Source organism: Orcinus orca, chromosome 3 (genome assembly GCF_937001465.1).
Source record: "Orcinus orca chromosome 3, mOrcOrc1.1, whole genome shotgun sequence".
In the NCBI taxonomy this organism is placed as follows: Eukaryota; Metazoa; Chordata; class Mammalia; order Artiodactyla; family Delphinidae; genus Orcinus; species Orcinus orca.
In genome coordinates, this window is record NC_064561.1 from 158,895,443 (window position 1) to 158,912,985 (window position 17,543).

At 43.1% G+C, this 17,543-nt stretch overlaps 1 protein-coding gene across 8 annotated transcripts in view; it reads right to left on the reverse strand.

Moving 5' to 3' along the window:
- PDZD2 (PDZ domain containing 2) overlaps nt 1-17,543 on the reverse strand; it is a 373,328-nt gene that overhangs the window by 46,052 nt on the left and 309,733 nt on the right. For all 8 annotated transcript variants that reach the window (XM_004266046.4, XM_033421312.2, XM_033421313.2 and 5 more), the window contains 2 exons: nt 8,212-8,323; nt 1,399-1,544 (listed from right to left, as the gene is read on the reverse strand). In XM_004266046.4, coding sequence (XP_004266094.1) covers nt 1,399-1,544; nt 8,212-8,323 — 258 coding nt within the window. The remainder of the gene's footprint in view (nt 1-1,398; nt 1,545-8,211; nt 8,324-17,543) is intronic.

A 17,543-nucleotide genomic window follows, 5' to 3' on the forward strand; every position in this document is an offset into this window, starting at 1 on the left:
GAAGCCTGGTTAGAAGAAATAGGTATTCCCGGGCTATAAATACAGTCAGGTTTCCTCTGCGGGTCAGTTAGGAAATCAGCACCTCAATGCTGGACATCCTTGGCCATGATGGCAGCAGATCTGCTCTCACCTTCCTCACTAACTAAAATCGTCTGAAACGCGGCTCTCCTATGACTTCTTGATCTCCCCCCGCCTCTGTTGATCCAATTGGATCATTCTGCACAGGCCACAGACTTGTCTCCAGACACGGGTCTGGAGGAGCTCTAACCAGGCCCTATGCACGTTTTTCGCTCTGCTTTTGCTCGGTGCCCCAATTCAAGTTGCCACTGGGGGGATTCAACACAAGGCAGCCTAATCAGCAGCTGCCTCGGAAACACGGGCACTTTTTAATTTTATTGGTCAGGCAGAACTCCCTGCACAGGGATTCTGGTGCATCGCCTGGAGCCAAATACTCAACCTCTTTGGGATTCAGCTGCCCTACCTATAAAAAGGTGAGACACGAAAAGCAAGGGCCCAACCCAGATGCCCTGAGCCAGGTCTTTTAGAACTCAACTATCTGAGTCTCCACGCCCTTACAGGTGTCACTACTGCCACACCCTCCTCCCTCCATCTCCACTTCACTGCAGGCCTGGGGACAAGATGCCAATGACTGCTCTTGAGCGCTCTGGCTGATGGTGTCAGGGCTCAAAGACACTCCACAAGTTCCCCAGAGACTGAGCCTGCCTCCAACTTGGTTATGAGACATCTATCCAGTTTCTACTGGGTTGAGGATGATGGAATTGAGGATGAGCCCCTGAGCAGGGTTGTGGAGCCCCGAGCTCTGGCGGGGATGGGCCCTGGAATATCAACATCCCCACCTTCCTCACCCCTCTTGGCAGCCTCTTCTGACCTTGGCTGTTTGAGCCATGACTCTATAACAGGTAGGATCCCAGGCACAGCACAGGCACACCCAACCGCCTCCGTCCCTCACACGTCCCCACACCCACCCACCCACCAGGCTATGCTGACACATGACACACCCACTGAACAAGAGATGGTGGTTCTTACCACAGACCATGACGCGCCATTGTCTCCTGGCAGTTGAAAGCAGCTCTCGTTTCCAAAACACACAGTAGAAAGAGGATCAAGGTTTTTTTCCTTCTCTTTTATTTTCAAATATTAGGCTGACTACTTCCTTCTAGCCTCCCTGGATAGATCTCACTGACTACGCTATATCTCTAGTCCTGAATACCCCTGGCCCTCATAGACGGACAGGTCTTCAGGGCACGGAAGCTCCTGCTGGTCTCGGAGAGAATAAGAGAAAACCTGGAGACCCAGGGCTGGAAACATGCTCTTCCATCCCTAACCAAGTAACTGTGACTGGATAAGAAAGCCAGGGGCTCCACGGTGCTGCACTACCTGTGCTGTGCCCGTCGAATCCAGGAGCTGGGGGAGAGAGTGCTTCCGGCCATCTCGGGAGACCTCCAACATCCTGGCCCGGGGGTCCCCATTTCTCAGCATCAGCTCATTATATTCTTCAACAGACTCTAGACGGTGCACACCCCCTTGAAAAAACAGAGGGGAAACATGACTCGATACAGAATGAAGAGAACCTTAAGAGCATGCATAGGTATCAACTTGTCGATTTCCACCCACATTCATGGTGGCTCAGACGGCCTGGTGTCGAATACTTCAGTACTTTCAAAGCACCCAGCTCACTGCACTCAACCATCAAGCCCTGCATAAGCTTGGTGTGTGCTGAGGCCGTAATGCCAGGCTTTGAAGAAAGTGCTCGTTTTGGAAGTGAACAGCTTCAAAAAGGGCAATGTATATGTTTCATCCAAGTAAGATGTAGCTGTGGTTGATAAGGCAATAAGCAATAGTGAGAATGCTATCAGTAGACGACTTCTTAGTGCTGGAGGCATATCACTTTGTGATTGGTATAGTTCCATGATTGGGGGATGCCTTTTTCCATGTATAGCAATGACTATTGAAACTAACGTTTAGTTAAAGTGTAACAACTTACAGAAACGGGCAGAAATCATTAAGTGTACGTACAGTTCCATGAAATTTCACAAAATGAATACGCCAATAACCAACATCCAGACTAAGACATAGAATATTACCAGATCCCCAAATCCCCTTTTGTGCCACTAACCCCCTCACCCAAGCGTAACCATCATCCCAGCTTCTAACACCACAGATCACTTTTGCCTATTTTCAAACTTGATATAAATGAACACATACAATATGTGTGTTTTGGTATCGGGCTCCTCGTTCATGTTGCTACATTCCAATGGTTTGTTCATCTCCTTTCTGCATACTGTTTCATCGTATAAACACAGCACAATTTATTTATCCATTCTATTGCTGATGGACATTTGATTTGTTTCCAGTTTCAGATCCCGAATAAGGGTCAGCAAACTTTTTCCGTAAAGGCCAGATAGTAAATGTTTTAGGCTTTACAAGTCACAAATGGTCTCAGTCACACATTCTTTAAAATTTTTTTTACAATGCATTAAAAACGTAGAAAGCGTTTCTATCTGTGGGCCATACAAATACAGCTGTGGGCAGAAGCTTGCTGACCCCGATCTAGAATACACTGTTACTGGACATTCTGTGACATATCTGTTGGATGTACCTAGGAGAGGCGTGGCTGGGTTACAGGCACATGTTCCCCTTCACCACGCAGGATCACCAGGGTGTGTGAGTGCTTGCTATTCCACTTCCTTGTCACACTTAGCAGTGTCAGTCTTTCTAATTTTAGCCACTCTGCTGGATATATAATGGTATTTCCCTGTGGTTCATAATTTACATTTCACTGAGGACTAGTGAGATTGAGCTTCTTTTCAAGTATTCATTGGCTGTTTTTCTTTTTTAAGGTTGTAAAGAGGCTGTTCAAGTCTTTTGCTCATTCCTTTCTTCTTCTTTTTACTTTTTTAATTGGACTACTAGAAAATTTTATTATTTTTTTTCTTTGCTCATTCTTTTATTGGATTTTTCTCTGTTGGTTTACAAGAGTTTTATTTTCTTTATTGTTAATATATTTTAGATATGAGTCCTTTGTGGAATCTATGTATTGCAAATATCTTCTCCATGTCTGTGACTTGACTTTTCACTCTCTCAATGGTATTTTTTATTTTTAGATGTTGGGGGTAGGAGTTTATTAATTAATTTATTTATTGTTTTTGCTGTGCTGGGTCTTCGTTTCTGTGCGAGGGCTTTCTCTAGTTGTGGCAAGCGGGGGCTACTCTTCATCGTGGTGCACGGGCCTCTCACTATCGCGACCTCTCTTGTTGCGGAGCACAAGCTCCAGACGCACAGGCTCAGCAGTTGTGGCTCACGGGCCTAGTTGCTCCGTGGCATGTGGGATCTTCCTGGACTGGGGCACGAACCCGTGTCCCCTGCATCGGCAGGCGGACTCTCAACCACTGCGCCACCAGGGAAGCCCCTATAGTAATGATTTTTAAAGACATCTTTATCATACTTAGTTTATATTATACACTATTTTAAAATAAGATAGTTAAAAAAAAAATAAGATAGTTTAAGGGACTTTAATCATTTAAAATTTTTTATTTTATTTTTTATTGAAGTATAGTTGATGTATAATATAAATTACACATGTACAATATAGTGAATCAATTTTTAAAGGTTATATTCCATTCATAGTTATTATAAAATATTGGCTATATTCCCTGTGTTGTACAATATATCCTTGTAGCTTATTTTATACCTAATAGTTTGTACCTCTTAATCCCCTACCCCAATGGCCCCTCCCCCGCTTCCCTCTCCCCAGTGGTAACCACTAGTTTGTTCTCTGTATCTGTGAGTCTGCTTCTTTTTTTGTTATATGCACTAGTTGGTCATATTTTTTAGCTTCTACATATAAGTGGTATCATACAGTATTTCTCTTTCTCTGTCTGATTTCTTTCAGTTAGCATAATACCCTCCAAGTTCATCCATGTTGCTGCAAATGCCATTATTTAGTTCTTTTTTATGGCTGAGTAATATTCCATTATATATATACACACATCTTCCTTATCCATTCATCTGCTGATGAACATTCAAGTTGCTTCCATATCTTGCAATTGTAAATAATGCTGTTGTGAACACGGGTGCATGTATCTTTTTGGATTAGTGTATTAGTTTTTTTTTTTATATATATACCCAGGAGTGGAATTGATTGGTCATATGGTAGTTCTATTTTTAGTTTTTTGAGAAACCGCCATACTGTTTTCCATTGTGGCTACACCAGTTTACATTCCCACCAACAGTGTATGAGGGTTTAAGGAACTTTAATTTAATTTAATTTAATTTATTTATTTTTTTGTGGTACGCGGGCCTCTCACTGTTGTGCCCTCTCCCATTGCGGAGCACAGGCTCCGGACGCGTGGGCTTAGTGGCCATGGCTCACAGGCCTAGCCGCTCCGTGGCATGTGGGATCTTCCCGGACCGGGGCACGAACCCGTGTCCCCTGCATCGGCAGGCGGAATCTCAACCACTGTGCCACCAGGGAAGCCCGGGACTTTAATTTTAAATGATGGCTCAATTACATTGAATGTAGCTATAATCATATTATGATGTTTATTATATACTATATATATGTGGAGAGCCATGTGTATATATGTGTTTGTGTATATAACTATATATACATATAGATTCTTTGAAATATCAAATTCTCCTAGACTATGTAATATTTTCATTTGATGCCTTAAAATTTCAATTTATCTAAAAATTTCTCAGGAAGTTTTTCATGGAATAAAACAAGATGATTCTGTACTCTTTTAAAAATATATACTATATTGATGCGTTTTTAATAGTGATGAAAATTTAGAACAGGGCTGATACAATTATATTATAATGGACATTTCTAAAAGCCTGGTTTTTCAAAAGCTACATATTAACTTTGTGATTCAAATTTCAGGTTTTCAAACACCTGAAATTCCTTTGCAATCAAAAGAAAAATTTTCATTTTCACAAACCTAAGGCATTAACATGGATAAATCAAAAATACCAAAGTGAAAAGGGACCCTGCTGGCAAAAAAAGGAGGTATGAAGTAAAGAAAACTCTGGTTAGAATATCAGGAAAAATGTTCCATAAAATCGCTTTAGTCATTTTGGAGCCAGACTGGCCCAAATCTTAGTGGAAATGGCTGGAAACTCTTTACAGAACCTCCTTAATAATTCATGACCAGGTTAATCTATCTTGGCATGCTTACTCATCTGAAGAAGATTTATTAGAAGAAAATTCCTTTTGAGCTGACAGGGAAGCACTTGCCATTGATAGAAGAGAAACCACATACGGTAGTGTCTGTAGATAATATACTGATATGTGAATACCAGAGTGACTCGCTTAAGAAAATATGAAATAAATATCCAGGTTTACAGGACACAGAAATTAGGAGGTGATCACATTAAAATCTCCTGCATTCAAATGTCTTTAGACTGAACATATTTCAAAGCACTGAATGGAGAACCAATTCCTTAAGCCTCTTTAAGGTGCCTCCAAACTACTTTTCCAGTCTTAGCTCCCACTATCCTGCTACATGAATTCACTGCTCTAGCCTGATGATCCTCAAAGGAGAGGATTTGTCCTCTACCCACATCCTTACCCAAACTGGGAAGCATATAACTATCACTTGAAGTTTTACCCAATTTTGCCCACACCATCACCTCCCATGCCAAGAATCTCCTTCCCCCAAATCTCTCTGCTGGACTGAATCAACGTTACTGTTGGATTATTGGATCTTTCAGATAGCTGAGGCAGAAAAACTGTTGCCAAAAACTTCTCTAACCAATTCTTTTCCCCATCGTCCCTAAGTATTTCTCACGCATTTTGCCCCAAGTCTAGACCCCGGGTTTCCTCCTCCTGTGTTCTACCAAGCCCCGCCAATGTACTGGCCATCCTTTATCTTGCTTCCTCTGGTGCCTCCCCCAGTATCACAACTCAGAGACATTTCAGTCTTCATACCTCTTGTTCGTGCCTTATCATGACCTGCAAGTTCTTGAGAATCTTCCTATCTGAACCCATTCAAGCATCTTCCCCTCTTGAGAGGGAGCGAGAACGATGATAATGATAATGAAGATGACAATGATGAACGTGATATTGACAACGACGGTCATAACAATGGCAGCTACCATGTGGTGAGGGCCTACTGCTGCCACAGTTGGGAGCTGCGGTACCATATACATTCGCTCAACTGGATCTCTCAACAAGGTCCAGCACTTAGAAGGCATTCACATTGATTTGCAATTATAACCCTCATCTTACAGGTGAAAAATTTGAGACCCAAAGAAGTTAAGTCACCTGTCCCAGGTCACACAGCCAGTTATGGCAGAGCTGGGAATTGCACACAGTTCTTCCTGACTTTGCGCATGTGCTTCTTCTACTATATTTCCTTGTTATGGCCTTGGATGTCTAGGAAAAACACAGGAAGAGAGGGCGGCATCCATTTGTGGCAAACAGTAGCCAGTTCTGGATTTACTACGCAGCCGAATGTCCTGCACATTCTAAATTAATAGTACGAACATGGAGAATCATAGATCTGGAAGGTCGTCAGCTAGGATCCCCTCCCCACATCTGTATCCGTAAAGCCCCAGACTGGGGAATGGGATTCTCTCCAAGTTCCTCAGGAAGCCAAGGGGTGGGTAGGAAGAACTCTGTCTGGAAGACAGACTGAATGAGTGACCTTTGGGATCCCCTTACCTTCTCTGGACACATCCATAAAATGAGGAATGTGACTGCACTGGTTTCAAAGGTCCCTGTACTTCCCCAGAGCTCTGTGACCCTCCCCTGGGAACTGTTTATAAGGTGCTGATCAGACAGCTGACCTAAAGACCTCCTTCCCCACCGCAAACACACATAGGGTTTAGATGTATTTCTCTCAGTTGTTCCTCGGGGCTGAAGGGGAGCTGGTCGTTCTCCGCATGTGAGGACCATCTTTCCCTCTAGTCTTATCAGCCTCTGGCCATCACATTGCTTTTTGTCGCAAACCCATATCCTAACACTCAGTCAGATAGACACTACCTAATTATTCTGAGTTACAAATACAAAGCAATTCATTTTGCCAGAGTTTTTTTTTTTTTTTTAATGGATGTATTTTATGGTCCTAAACCTGCCACCTTACCTGAGAATAGTAGGGGGCAGGCAATGTGTGTTGGAGATGCTCTTGTTGGGCAGCCAGAGACGGCAGGAAGATGAAACTGACATACTGGGGGATGGCGATACACCATGCTTTGTACTAGGTGCTTTTATGCGTGTTTTTTGTTTGTTTCAACCTTTAGGCGAGGGAGTGGAGGTTCAGGCAGGTTAAATAACCAGGCCGAGGTCGTAAGGTAACTCAAGAGCTGAGGGGTAAACTTGATCGCACCAAGCTTCCAAATGCCTGCTTTTCCTGCTAGACCAGATGTCTTTCACAGCTGGGTAGCCAGGGGTGATTTCTCCATGAGACCAGCAGACACATTGCTGAGGGCCCATGCCACTTCTAGGGGCCCGCAAAAATGTTTTGATTTCTTTTAAATTCAGGAGAAAAAAAATGAACATAATAGTAATTAATAGATGATAATGAATCCAGCTTGTATCTTTATACCAGCGCAGCCACGAAATATAATTTGCGGGTTTTTTCCCTCTTTTTTCTATAGAAAGAACCTGTAAAGGCTAAAGTGCCTCAGACCCACAGAAGTCCCCACACACAGCCTCTGACTTTCTCTCTCAGGGCCTAGGCCAGCTGCTATGATGTGCCCAGGAAATGGCAAATCTATTTGTTACAAAAACTACACCTCCATCCCATTTCCCCCCTCCCCTACCCCATTTAGTTGAGATGCAGATTTGTTACTAAATAAATAGCTCTTTGCCCCAGGTTCCCATGGACCATGGGTTTGAGGAAGAGGTATGTTCGCTGGAAAGATAGGCCATCAGGAGTATTCCACAGTGAAAGGGTCACCTTAAGTCCTGTTGAAGTAAGTGAACCAAACACTACAGGAAATTGATGTTTAAGCATAGGCAAACAGAGATGTTGACATTCATTTCATTATGACTCAAATAAAAATACTGACGTGGGCAGCCAGGCTGAAGGTGGCTGTTATGCCCGGGGCATGCACCATCAAAAGGAAAAAGAATTTGGAGGTTTTAAGGAAAAAAAGAGCTCATCCTGCAAATGACTTTATCTTCCCGAGCTCCTGAGGCTGGAAGCTCCATTTCAGGCGGGTGTATCAGGCAAAGAGTCCACATACCTGAAAGACGACTCTTGAGTTTCATTTTACTGCTTCCTTGTTTCGGACTTTCCAAGGACCCCTTGGATTCCTCGGGGCCGCATGCATCTTGGGAGTCCTCTGTCCCAGGCATCTGAAATGCAGAAAGCACAGAGCTGATGGGAGAGGCTAGTCTGCGGCCACTTCTGCCATCTCCTCTGAGACATTATCTCAGGCTCAAGCAGCAGCAATACAGGCGTCACATGAGAAAAAAGGTTCACGGGATCAAAGCACAGCCCTTCAGATAACCTGGAACCACACAGCCTCACACTGACAAGTTCCTCCTCGGCACGCATCTCAACGCACAGCATAGAATCAGGGAGGGTTCAAACTGGAAAGGGCCCATGGGGCCATTTTGTTTCTTGAGAAAGCGTGTTGATCAAGGTCACCCAGGTGGTCACAAAGCCACAAGTAGACTGCAGGTCCCCTGACTGGTGGGCCAAGTGCTTTTCCCTACAGTACAAACTACAACAATGATTAAACCAGAAATTTTAAATTCAATTCTAAAATTCTTAAAATACAGTAAAGCCTTGATTTTGTGGCAGCCAAATAACTACACCCTGGGTCAACCAGATATTCCATGTGTTACACTCCCATTAAAAGGAAACAACAGGGCTTGCCTGGTGGTGCAGTGGTTGAGAGTCCGCCTGCCGATGCAGGGGACACGGGTTCATGCCCCGGTCCGGGAAGATCCCACATGCCGCGGAGCGGCTGGGCCCGTGAGCCATGGCCGCTGAGCCTGCGCGTCCGGAGCCTGTGCTCCACAACGGGAGAGGCCACAACAGTGAGAGGCCCACGTACCGCAAAGAAAAAAAAAAAAAAAGAAACAACAACTCCAAAATGGAGTTGCTTGTGCTAAGCCCCACCAAGACTTCATACCTAAAGAAACTGCAGTTCCAGCCTCTCCCAGGAGTAGAATTTAAACCAGTCAGCCAGTAATCTCCTGGTCAGTGAGGTAATCTGCCTGAAACCCCATTTTTCTTTGAGGGACGGTAACCTTGCCTGAAAGAATCCAGCCCTGTAACTTCCGCCCCACCCTCTGTCCGCCTATAAAACCTTCCATTTTGTACAACTCTTCAGAGTGCCTTTCTCTTTTCTAGATGGGATGCTGCCCGAGACATGAATTGCTGAATAAAGCCAATTAGATCTTCAAATTTACTCAGCTGAATTTTGTTTTTTAACACTCCTGAGTACTGATTAAATACCTTCCAGAATCAAGCACCACCCAGGACACACAGAGGCATCTATGAAGTCAGCCCACACGTCTGTAAGTTGTATGTCTACATTATCAGACACCAAGAGGTTATGCAGAAAGGATGACCCCAAGGCCCCTTGGTCCTCCATCTGAGAAAAGCCCAACATGCTAAGAAGAGCCATGCTTATTAGAGAGGAGAAGGAGACTCATGTGCTTGAGAGTGGTTATGAAAATATCTGGAGTGGGGGGCTTCCCTGGTGGTGCAGTGGTTGAGAGTCAGCCTGCCGATGCAGGGGACACGGGTTCGTGCCCCGGTCTGGGAAGATCCCACATGCCGTGGAGCGGCTGGGCCCCTGAGCCATGGCCGCTGAGCCTGCGCGTCCGGAGCCTGTGCTCCGCAACGGGAGAGGCCACAACAGTGAGAGGCCCGCGTATCGGGGGAAAAAAAAAAAAAATCTGGGGGGTAAATTTACATGTAGAAAACTTAGGAGATACATCGAACAAATGAGCCTTCTCATTTGAAATTTTATTTTCCTTTGAGGTTCTGGAGAAAAAAAGTCATATTAATTAAAATAGGTATGATTCACACTAAGGAACATACATGTCCTTTAAAAAGACACAGATGATATCCTTTACCACTTAGCAGTCCTTGGAAAGTCTTGTAATCATAATGTAAAGAAAAAAGAAACCCTGAATTTTAACAGATAATAAAAATTATACATTGTATATCAAATTCAGTTTATGAAAACGTATAAAGTAAGCAGTAAGAGTAATCTCCCAGGTAAGCCCCCTTTTTAAGAGGTAATTGTTTCTAGCTAACTCTTATATGGAATATAAAAGATCTGGAAGCTTCCCCCATCCCCCTCAAGTTCAAGTATCTTTTGGGATGAGAAAGAAGAAAAGAAAAATTCTGAGAAATGAGGAGATGTAGGCAAATTGAGGAAGAGGCATTGGGAAAACAAATTAATCTTGATATATAAAACAAAGATAAATTTGGTGAATTCCTATTACAACGTCCGGGATTGGCAGGTCTCCAGGTTTAAATTATGAAGTAAAGGCAAGAATGGAATCCTGAGGGTGATTTTAGAGATTCTCTAGAGGGACATCTTTCCCAACACCAAATTGGGGCATTAATTCATACACAGTACAAAAGAAGCCTCTTGGAGACATGCCAGGGATGGGGGGGGGGGCACAGAAGGAGACATGCAAATAGGAATAATCCAGAGAGAAGCCTCAGGGCCTCTCCTGTGCTTGGCTTAAAAACTTTATGGAAAGAATCTGTCTCCAGACCGTAAACAGCAATTGCTGGAGACGGAGTAAAATTCCTGGTTCTTCCCGGTTACACCGCCTGACCCAGGCTCCCAGAGAAAGGTATTCCTCAGTTTGCTAGTCATTACCTCCTCTGATGCCCATTACATGGGTGGCTTACTACACAGTGGTCAAGTCTCAGACAATCAGAAAGGCTGACTGAGAAGCTCAGGTGCCAAGGGAGGAAAGCAACCCCAGCCCACCGTTCCTGGACCTGTGAGGTTTCCTCCTTCCACTCTGCGTTCCAGTTTTCCAGCACAGCCCCAGGTTTGCACACAGTCGGAGACATTCTGGAGATGACAGAAGCGCTCACAGAAGGAAAGTGGCCTGTCTGAGGCTTCCCAACTCCTACAGGCGAGGCTGCGACTCCACATTCAGTCTCTGGATCTCCACCTTCAGGTATTATCAGGCTATTTCCCACCTCCAACCTGAGATGCTTTTCAATTAACACTTTGGATGATCAATACTGTACTGTACAGTTCGTTCACCTCGATTTTTTTTCAATTAATTTTCACAGCAAATATGTCTCAAGGTAAATAATATTATCTCCACTTGACAGATGAGGAAATAAACTGAGACCCTAAAGTAACACCATTTTGTTTACAACACATACCCGGGATCTAGGATAGATTATATGTGAAGAGCGTACAAAATGAGTGGTGTAGAGTTTTACAAGAGCTTTACATGCTCTATGTCGAATCTGAAATCTTTATGACGCACACACGAATGCTATAAGCTCTTTGATTTTTTGAATCTGGGGAGGTGGTTTAGAAGAAAGAACCACAGCCTTAAGAAACAATATTTTCTTTCTTTAAATCCTGAAATGCACCAAAGAATGACATGATTTGGTTTCTATGATCTATAAAATACCAAAAGATTATACCAAAGAAATCTTACGCTCAAGATGGTGTATGTTACATAACTACCGAAAGCCTGTAGCTAAAAGCTAAAATCAATCAGAATGAACCCAGAGATATCTCAAAGCGTGGCAAAGGGCACACTGGTGAGCTTGAGGCAGAAATGAAATCTTATTTCAGAATCTCCTGACCATGTTAGCAAAAGGTTCTGAATTTAAATGGAACCATTTCCTCTTGTAACAAAAAACCAGTCTGTCATGGTTTTAGGTGGCTTATAACTCAATGAACAGGAAGTAGGTTGCTTAGATACATTAGTTCCAGATTATTTCAGGAAGTAGCAACATATGAAGTGCAGTTTGATTACAATGAACCTCTCTTCAGTTTTATGACTATTGTCTGAAAATGTCCACACTGTAAGAAAGACCCTTTGCTGTACTTTTTTTTTTTTTTTCAGACATGCAGAACAAATCAAACTGCTCTGGAAATGATGTCATTTTCGTTGTTCTAAAATGAAATGTGCAGAAAGTTCTCCTGGAAGGCCTTTGGTTCAGAGAAACAGTTGATATAATCTATTATTCATCAGCAATTTCCAATTCACGTGTCACATAACAATGCCATTATATTAATGGAATCTAATATAATTTGCCAATTTCCAGGTTAAGAGCCTCTCTATTCGTACAGTTTCCCACACCTATAACCTATGAGATTCTCTCTCAGTGAAGAAGAATCTCTAGCTTCTGGTTTTATAGCAAGGTGGTAGGGGAGTGTGGTTGAGAATCCTGGGCATAAATCCTGGTTGCACCATTTAGTAGCAATTTAGGCATGTTTGTCAACCTCTTGGAGCTCTAATGTTGTCGTCTGAAAAATAGGGCTTGAATTAAGAATTAAATGATATAGTCTTCTGATTAAAGATGGCAGATTTCCCTCTTGAAACCGCCCTAAAATGATGGGGAAGAGATTTCTTTTTTAAACGAAAGGCATAATCCCACAAAGAGAATAGAAGACAAGAGCAACAAAATTCTGGAAACCAGTAAGCAAATGTGAGGTCATAGATCTCACTTGGGAAAGCTGAATCCTAAACGGGAGTTGGAGAAAGCCCCAAAGCAACTCAATTTGCACACAGACCTCCCACAAAGGCCCAGGAGACAGAGGAGCTCTGGGAGTGGGAATGAAGGTAAGGCTGAAGCAGTGGTGTAAGAAATGGCCCAAAGAGTTGGAAGTGGTGACGCAGGTTAAGAGTGGATCTGATTTTGAGGGAGATTCCAAGGAGTCAGGAGTGACCTAGACAAACTTTAGAGGATTCATAAAAGCCCAGGCTATGCACGTGGAATAGAGTATGGGCCTCTGTAATTCACCACTGCCCTGCTCCAAACAGAACCAGCCTCCAAAGGAGCCGCAGGACTGAGCTGGAATATCCGCACTCCTCCCTGCTCTCCCAGCCTTACTCCAGAGATGGACAATGGAGGCTCCCAGCTACACCAAAGGAGCCCATCAGCCAAAGAATACGGCAGAGTTGTTATCATCAGGCTGCCCTCAATTCAGAATAAAGGTATTTTAATTAGCAATTGTAGAAACCTCTGTCCCACGCTCCGTATGAACTACAAGCACAGGAAGTGTATAAAAAGTATAATGGCACAGAAACAGAAATATAGATCAATGGAACAGGATGGAAAGCCCAGAGATAAACCCACGCACATATGGTCACCTTATTTTTGATAAAGGAGGCAAGAATATACAATGGAGGGGCTTCCCTGGTGGCGCAGTGGTTGAGAATCTGCCTGCCAATGCAGGGGACACGGGTTCGAGCCCTGGTCTGGGAGGATCCCACATGCCGCGGAGCAGCTGGGCCCGTGAGCCACAACTGCTGAGCCTGCGCGTCTGGAGCCTGTGCTCCGCAACAAGAGAGGCCGCGATAGTGAGAGGCCCGCGCACCGCGATGAAGAGTGGCCCCCGCTTGCCACAACTGGAGAGAGCCCTCGCACAGAAACGAAAACCCAACACAGCCAAAAATAAATAAATAAATTAATTAATTAAAAAAAAAAAAAAAAAAAAGAATATACAATGGAGAAAAGACAGCCTCTTCAATAAGTGGTGCTGGGAAAACTGGCCAGCTACATGTAAAAGAATGAAATTAGAACACTCCCTAACACCATACACAAAAATAAACTCAAAATGGATTAAAGACCTAAACGTAAGACCAGACACTATAAAACTCTTAGAGGAAAACATATGCAGAACACTCTATGACATAAATCACAGCAAGATCCTTTTTGACCCACCTCCTAGAGAAATGGAAATAGAAACAAAAATAAACAAATGGGACCTAAGGAAACTTCAAAGCTTTTGCACAGCAAAGGAAACAAGACGAAAAGACAATTATCAGAATGGGAGAAAATATTTGCAAATGAAGCAACTGACAAAGGATTAATCTCCAAAATTTACAAGCAGCTCAAAAAAAAAAAAAAAAACACAACCCAATCCAAAAATGGGCAGAAAACCTAAATAGACATTTCTCCAAAGAAGATATACAGATTGCCAACAAACACATGAAAGGATGCTCAAAATCACTAATCATTAGAGAAATGCAAATCAAAACTACAGTGAGGTATCACCTCACACCGGTCAGAATGGCCATCCTCAAAAAATCTACAAACAATAAATGCTGGAGAGGGTGTGGAGAAAAGGGGACCCTCTTGCACTGTTGGTGGGAATGTAAATTGATACAGCCACTATGGAGAACAGTATGGAGATTCCTTAAAAAACTAAAAATAGAACTACCATATGACCCAGCAATCCCACTACTGGGCATATACCCTAAGAAAACCATAATTCAAAAAGAGTCATGTACCACAAGGTTCACTGAAGCTCTATTTACAATAGCCAGGACATGGAACCAACCTAAGTGTCCATCAGCAGATGAATGGATAAAGAAGATGTGGCACATATGTACAATGGAATATTACTCAGCCATGAAAAGAAACGAAATTGAATTATTTGTAGTGAGGTAGATGCACCTGCAGTCTGTCATACAGAGTGAAGTAAGTCAGAAAGAGAAAAACAAATACTGTATGCTAACACATATATATGGAATCTAAAAAAAAAAAAAAAAAAGGCTCTGAAGAACCTAGGGGCAGGCCAGGAATAAAGACGCAGATGTAGAGAATGGACTTGAGGATATGGGGAGGGGGAAGGGTAAGCTGGGACAAAGTGAGAGAGTGGCATGGACATATATACACTACCAAATGTAAAATAGCTAGCTAGTGGGAAGCAGCCGCATAGCACAGGGAGATCAGCTTAGTGCTTTGTGACCACCTAGAGGGGTGGGATAGGGAGGGTGGGGGGGAGACGCAAGAGGGAGGGGACATGGGAATACATGTATATGTATAACTGATTCACTTTGTTATAAAGCAGAAACTAACGCACCATTGTAAAGCAATTATACTCCAATAAAGGTGTTAAAAAAAAAAGTATAATGAAGTTTACATGTACCATAGGTTGTCACATGTGTTGTACCCATAATATATTAACAGAGCATTGATGCCAGAGGCAGTTCTTTGATATTTTAAAGTAGCAATGATACTATTTATTTTTAAAGGGTTAAAATTCCCTTGTAATTATCTTATAGGGTTATTATGAGGATTAAATAAGAATGTGCTTGAGGGTACTAGTAGGGTACCTAACGTGTATCATAGGGGTATAGTGAAGGTTTAGCCGAAATAGAAAAAAAAAAACAACCCTCAAGCTTTCTCCCCACTAGATCTCAGGATGCCTCTAGCTTTGATGATTACATTGACTATGATTATACCACTCGACTGCAGAGATATACATTTCAACTTCATACCTACAGAAAGATAGCAGATTTAATTAATGAATAAAACAAAACAAATGGGCACCCAAAGAGAATATGCCACCTTCCTGGATTCAAGATGAGAAGAAAACTCCCTAAAATTACTGCAAACCTAACAGCTGAGAAGGCAATTTTAAAGGCATGTGCCTGGAGCACTTAGTTTTTAAAAATCAGCTTTGCCCAGGACACCAAAGGAGGATTTGAGAACATACTCTGGTCTTACCATCAGAATAGGAGCAATGGAAGAGAAAAAACATAAAGAGAACACGATGAACACGATGTTAGCTGAAGAAAGAAAGCTAAGTCCTTAGAAGAAAAGATGAGATCTTAGATGACAGACTGGACAGACATAAGGGGAGAGGAGATTGTGAGGTCAAGGGCAGCGCGGTGTATAAGGAAAAGAGATGTACCAGCTCCTGTACTACTACTCTGAAAATGGGCGTCACAAAAGTGGGAGACACTGGTTATTCCTCGTTTAGAGGGGGTGACTGGGACCTCAGGAAATCCAACTGAGGAAGGGAGGCAAAAGCACAGAGAACACAATGCAATGACTCCCCCATGGGGGGGGTCCCAGGCCCAGAAAACAATGAGAGATGTGATTTATAAACTGCAGATGAAGAGTTTGAGCAAGGGGACTTGCAATGGCTGTACCAAGAGGGGTCTGAATGTCTGGACAGATTCAAAGGTGAGGGGTGAGGAAGACCAGGAAGAATAAAACAATTTCTGGGTAAATTTTAAAGGGACAAAGTTTTTTTTTTTTTCCCCCAACAGCAGTGGCCTGGGAAATAAATGAAATTAGGACTATAAAAAAGCAAACCGGCATCCCAAAGGGGAGCCAGGCAGGATGGTGGTAAGCCAGAACTTGATGTTGGTCTGATGGGAGAATATTTCCTGGGTAGAATTAGCCAGCTCAGAGGTGGCGGTGGTCGAGACGCACTAGGACAATAGATACTTTAGTAAACAGAAGGCTCACTGATTCTATCTCCTTCACGACGATGGGCCCCACGCAACAGAATCTATTTCTTTTCTTTTTGTTCTTTTTTTTTATATATACAACAGAATCTAGAAGAGTATTTTAGAAAAAATAAATCTGAGTCAGAAAGCAAAGGAGAAGTAAAAATGGCACACTGATTCAGCAAGCAGGGCCACGAAAGAAGAAAGGAGTCTTTCACAGAAAGAAGAAAGGTTAAACAGAAACGTAAGTGAGTCTTTCCCAAAGGAGGCAGATGTGAACCACTAGAGGCGGATCCAATTACTGCCCCCCACCCCCAAACATAGCAGAAAGCAGTGCTACTCGACCCCCGGAATATTCAAAACCTGAGGAAAAACAAATCTCATGGAGCAGGTGGCAGAGGTATTAGCCTTTACCAGCTCATTAGGACAGAAGCTTCAGAAGTCCTGACAGCAGGTTTGGTTCAGGAATCTGCAGAGGGTGTTTTTCCAGATGAGTAAACTGGGGAGGAGAGATGCAGCTTCCTCCAGGCTAAGCACGTCTATGCCAAGAGGCAGTGGAGATGGAAAAGGAGGCCCAGGACTGAAAACGTCTGCTCTTGAGAACTGGAACCTCTGGCAGAGGTACAGTCCACACCCAACGCAGTACATCAGGGAGGCCTTCGCTTTCATCTCAAAGTATAAATGCAAATCAAGAGGCTTTTGAATAGAAATGAAAAGCACTTTAAGCAGGACCAGATTCATTTTCCTCCACCCAGACTGGGAGGTAGATTCTTGCCGCTGGGTTTAAATTCATGGTCATAGACTCCAAACAACTGCTATAGACTGACTGGCATCTTTTTAAGAAAAGCCAAGAATATTTTTTACCATCAATCTTCTTTTACTTGCTATTACTGAGTCTGCGCTATAGCCTTGGGAGACCATTCTCCATGGGTCTCTCCCATTTCTGTGTAGCTTGTGAATAGGGGCATAGGCTGTTTCTACTCTGGATTTATCTATCTTTTCAAGGATGTTGGATGAACAGCCTTGAAGGTTAGAGACAGTGTCTCAGAAGGAAGGGCCTGGTTTGTTCACTGTCCAGTGTAATCACGTCTCTTTCTGGAGCAAAGGGCCATCAAGTTTGCTTCTAGCCCATCATAAAAGATTCAGGTTGCCT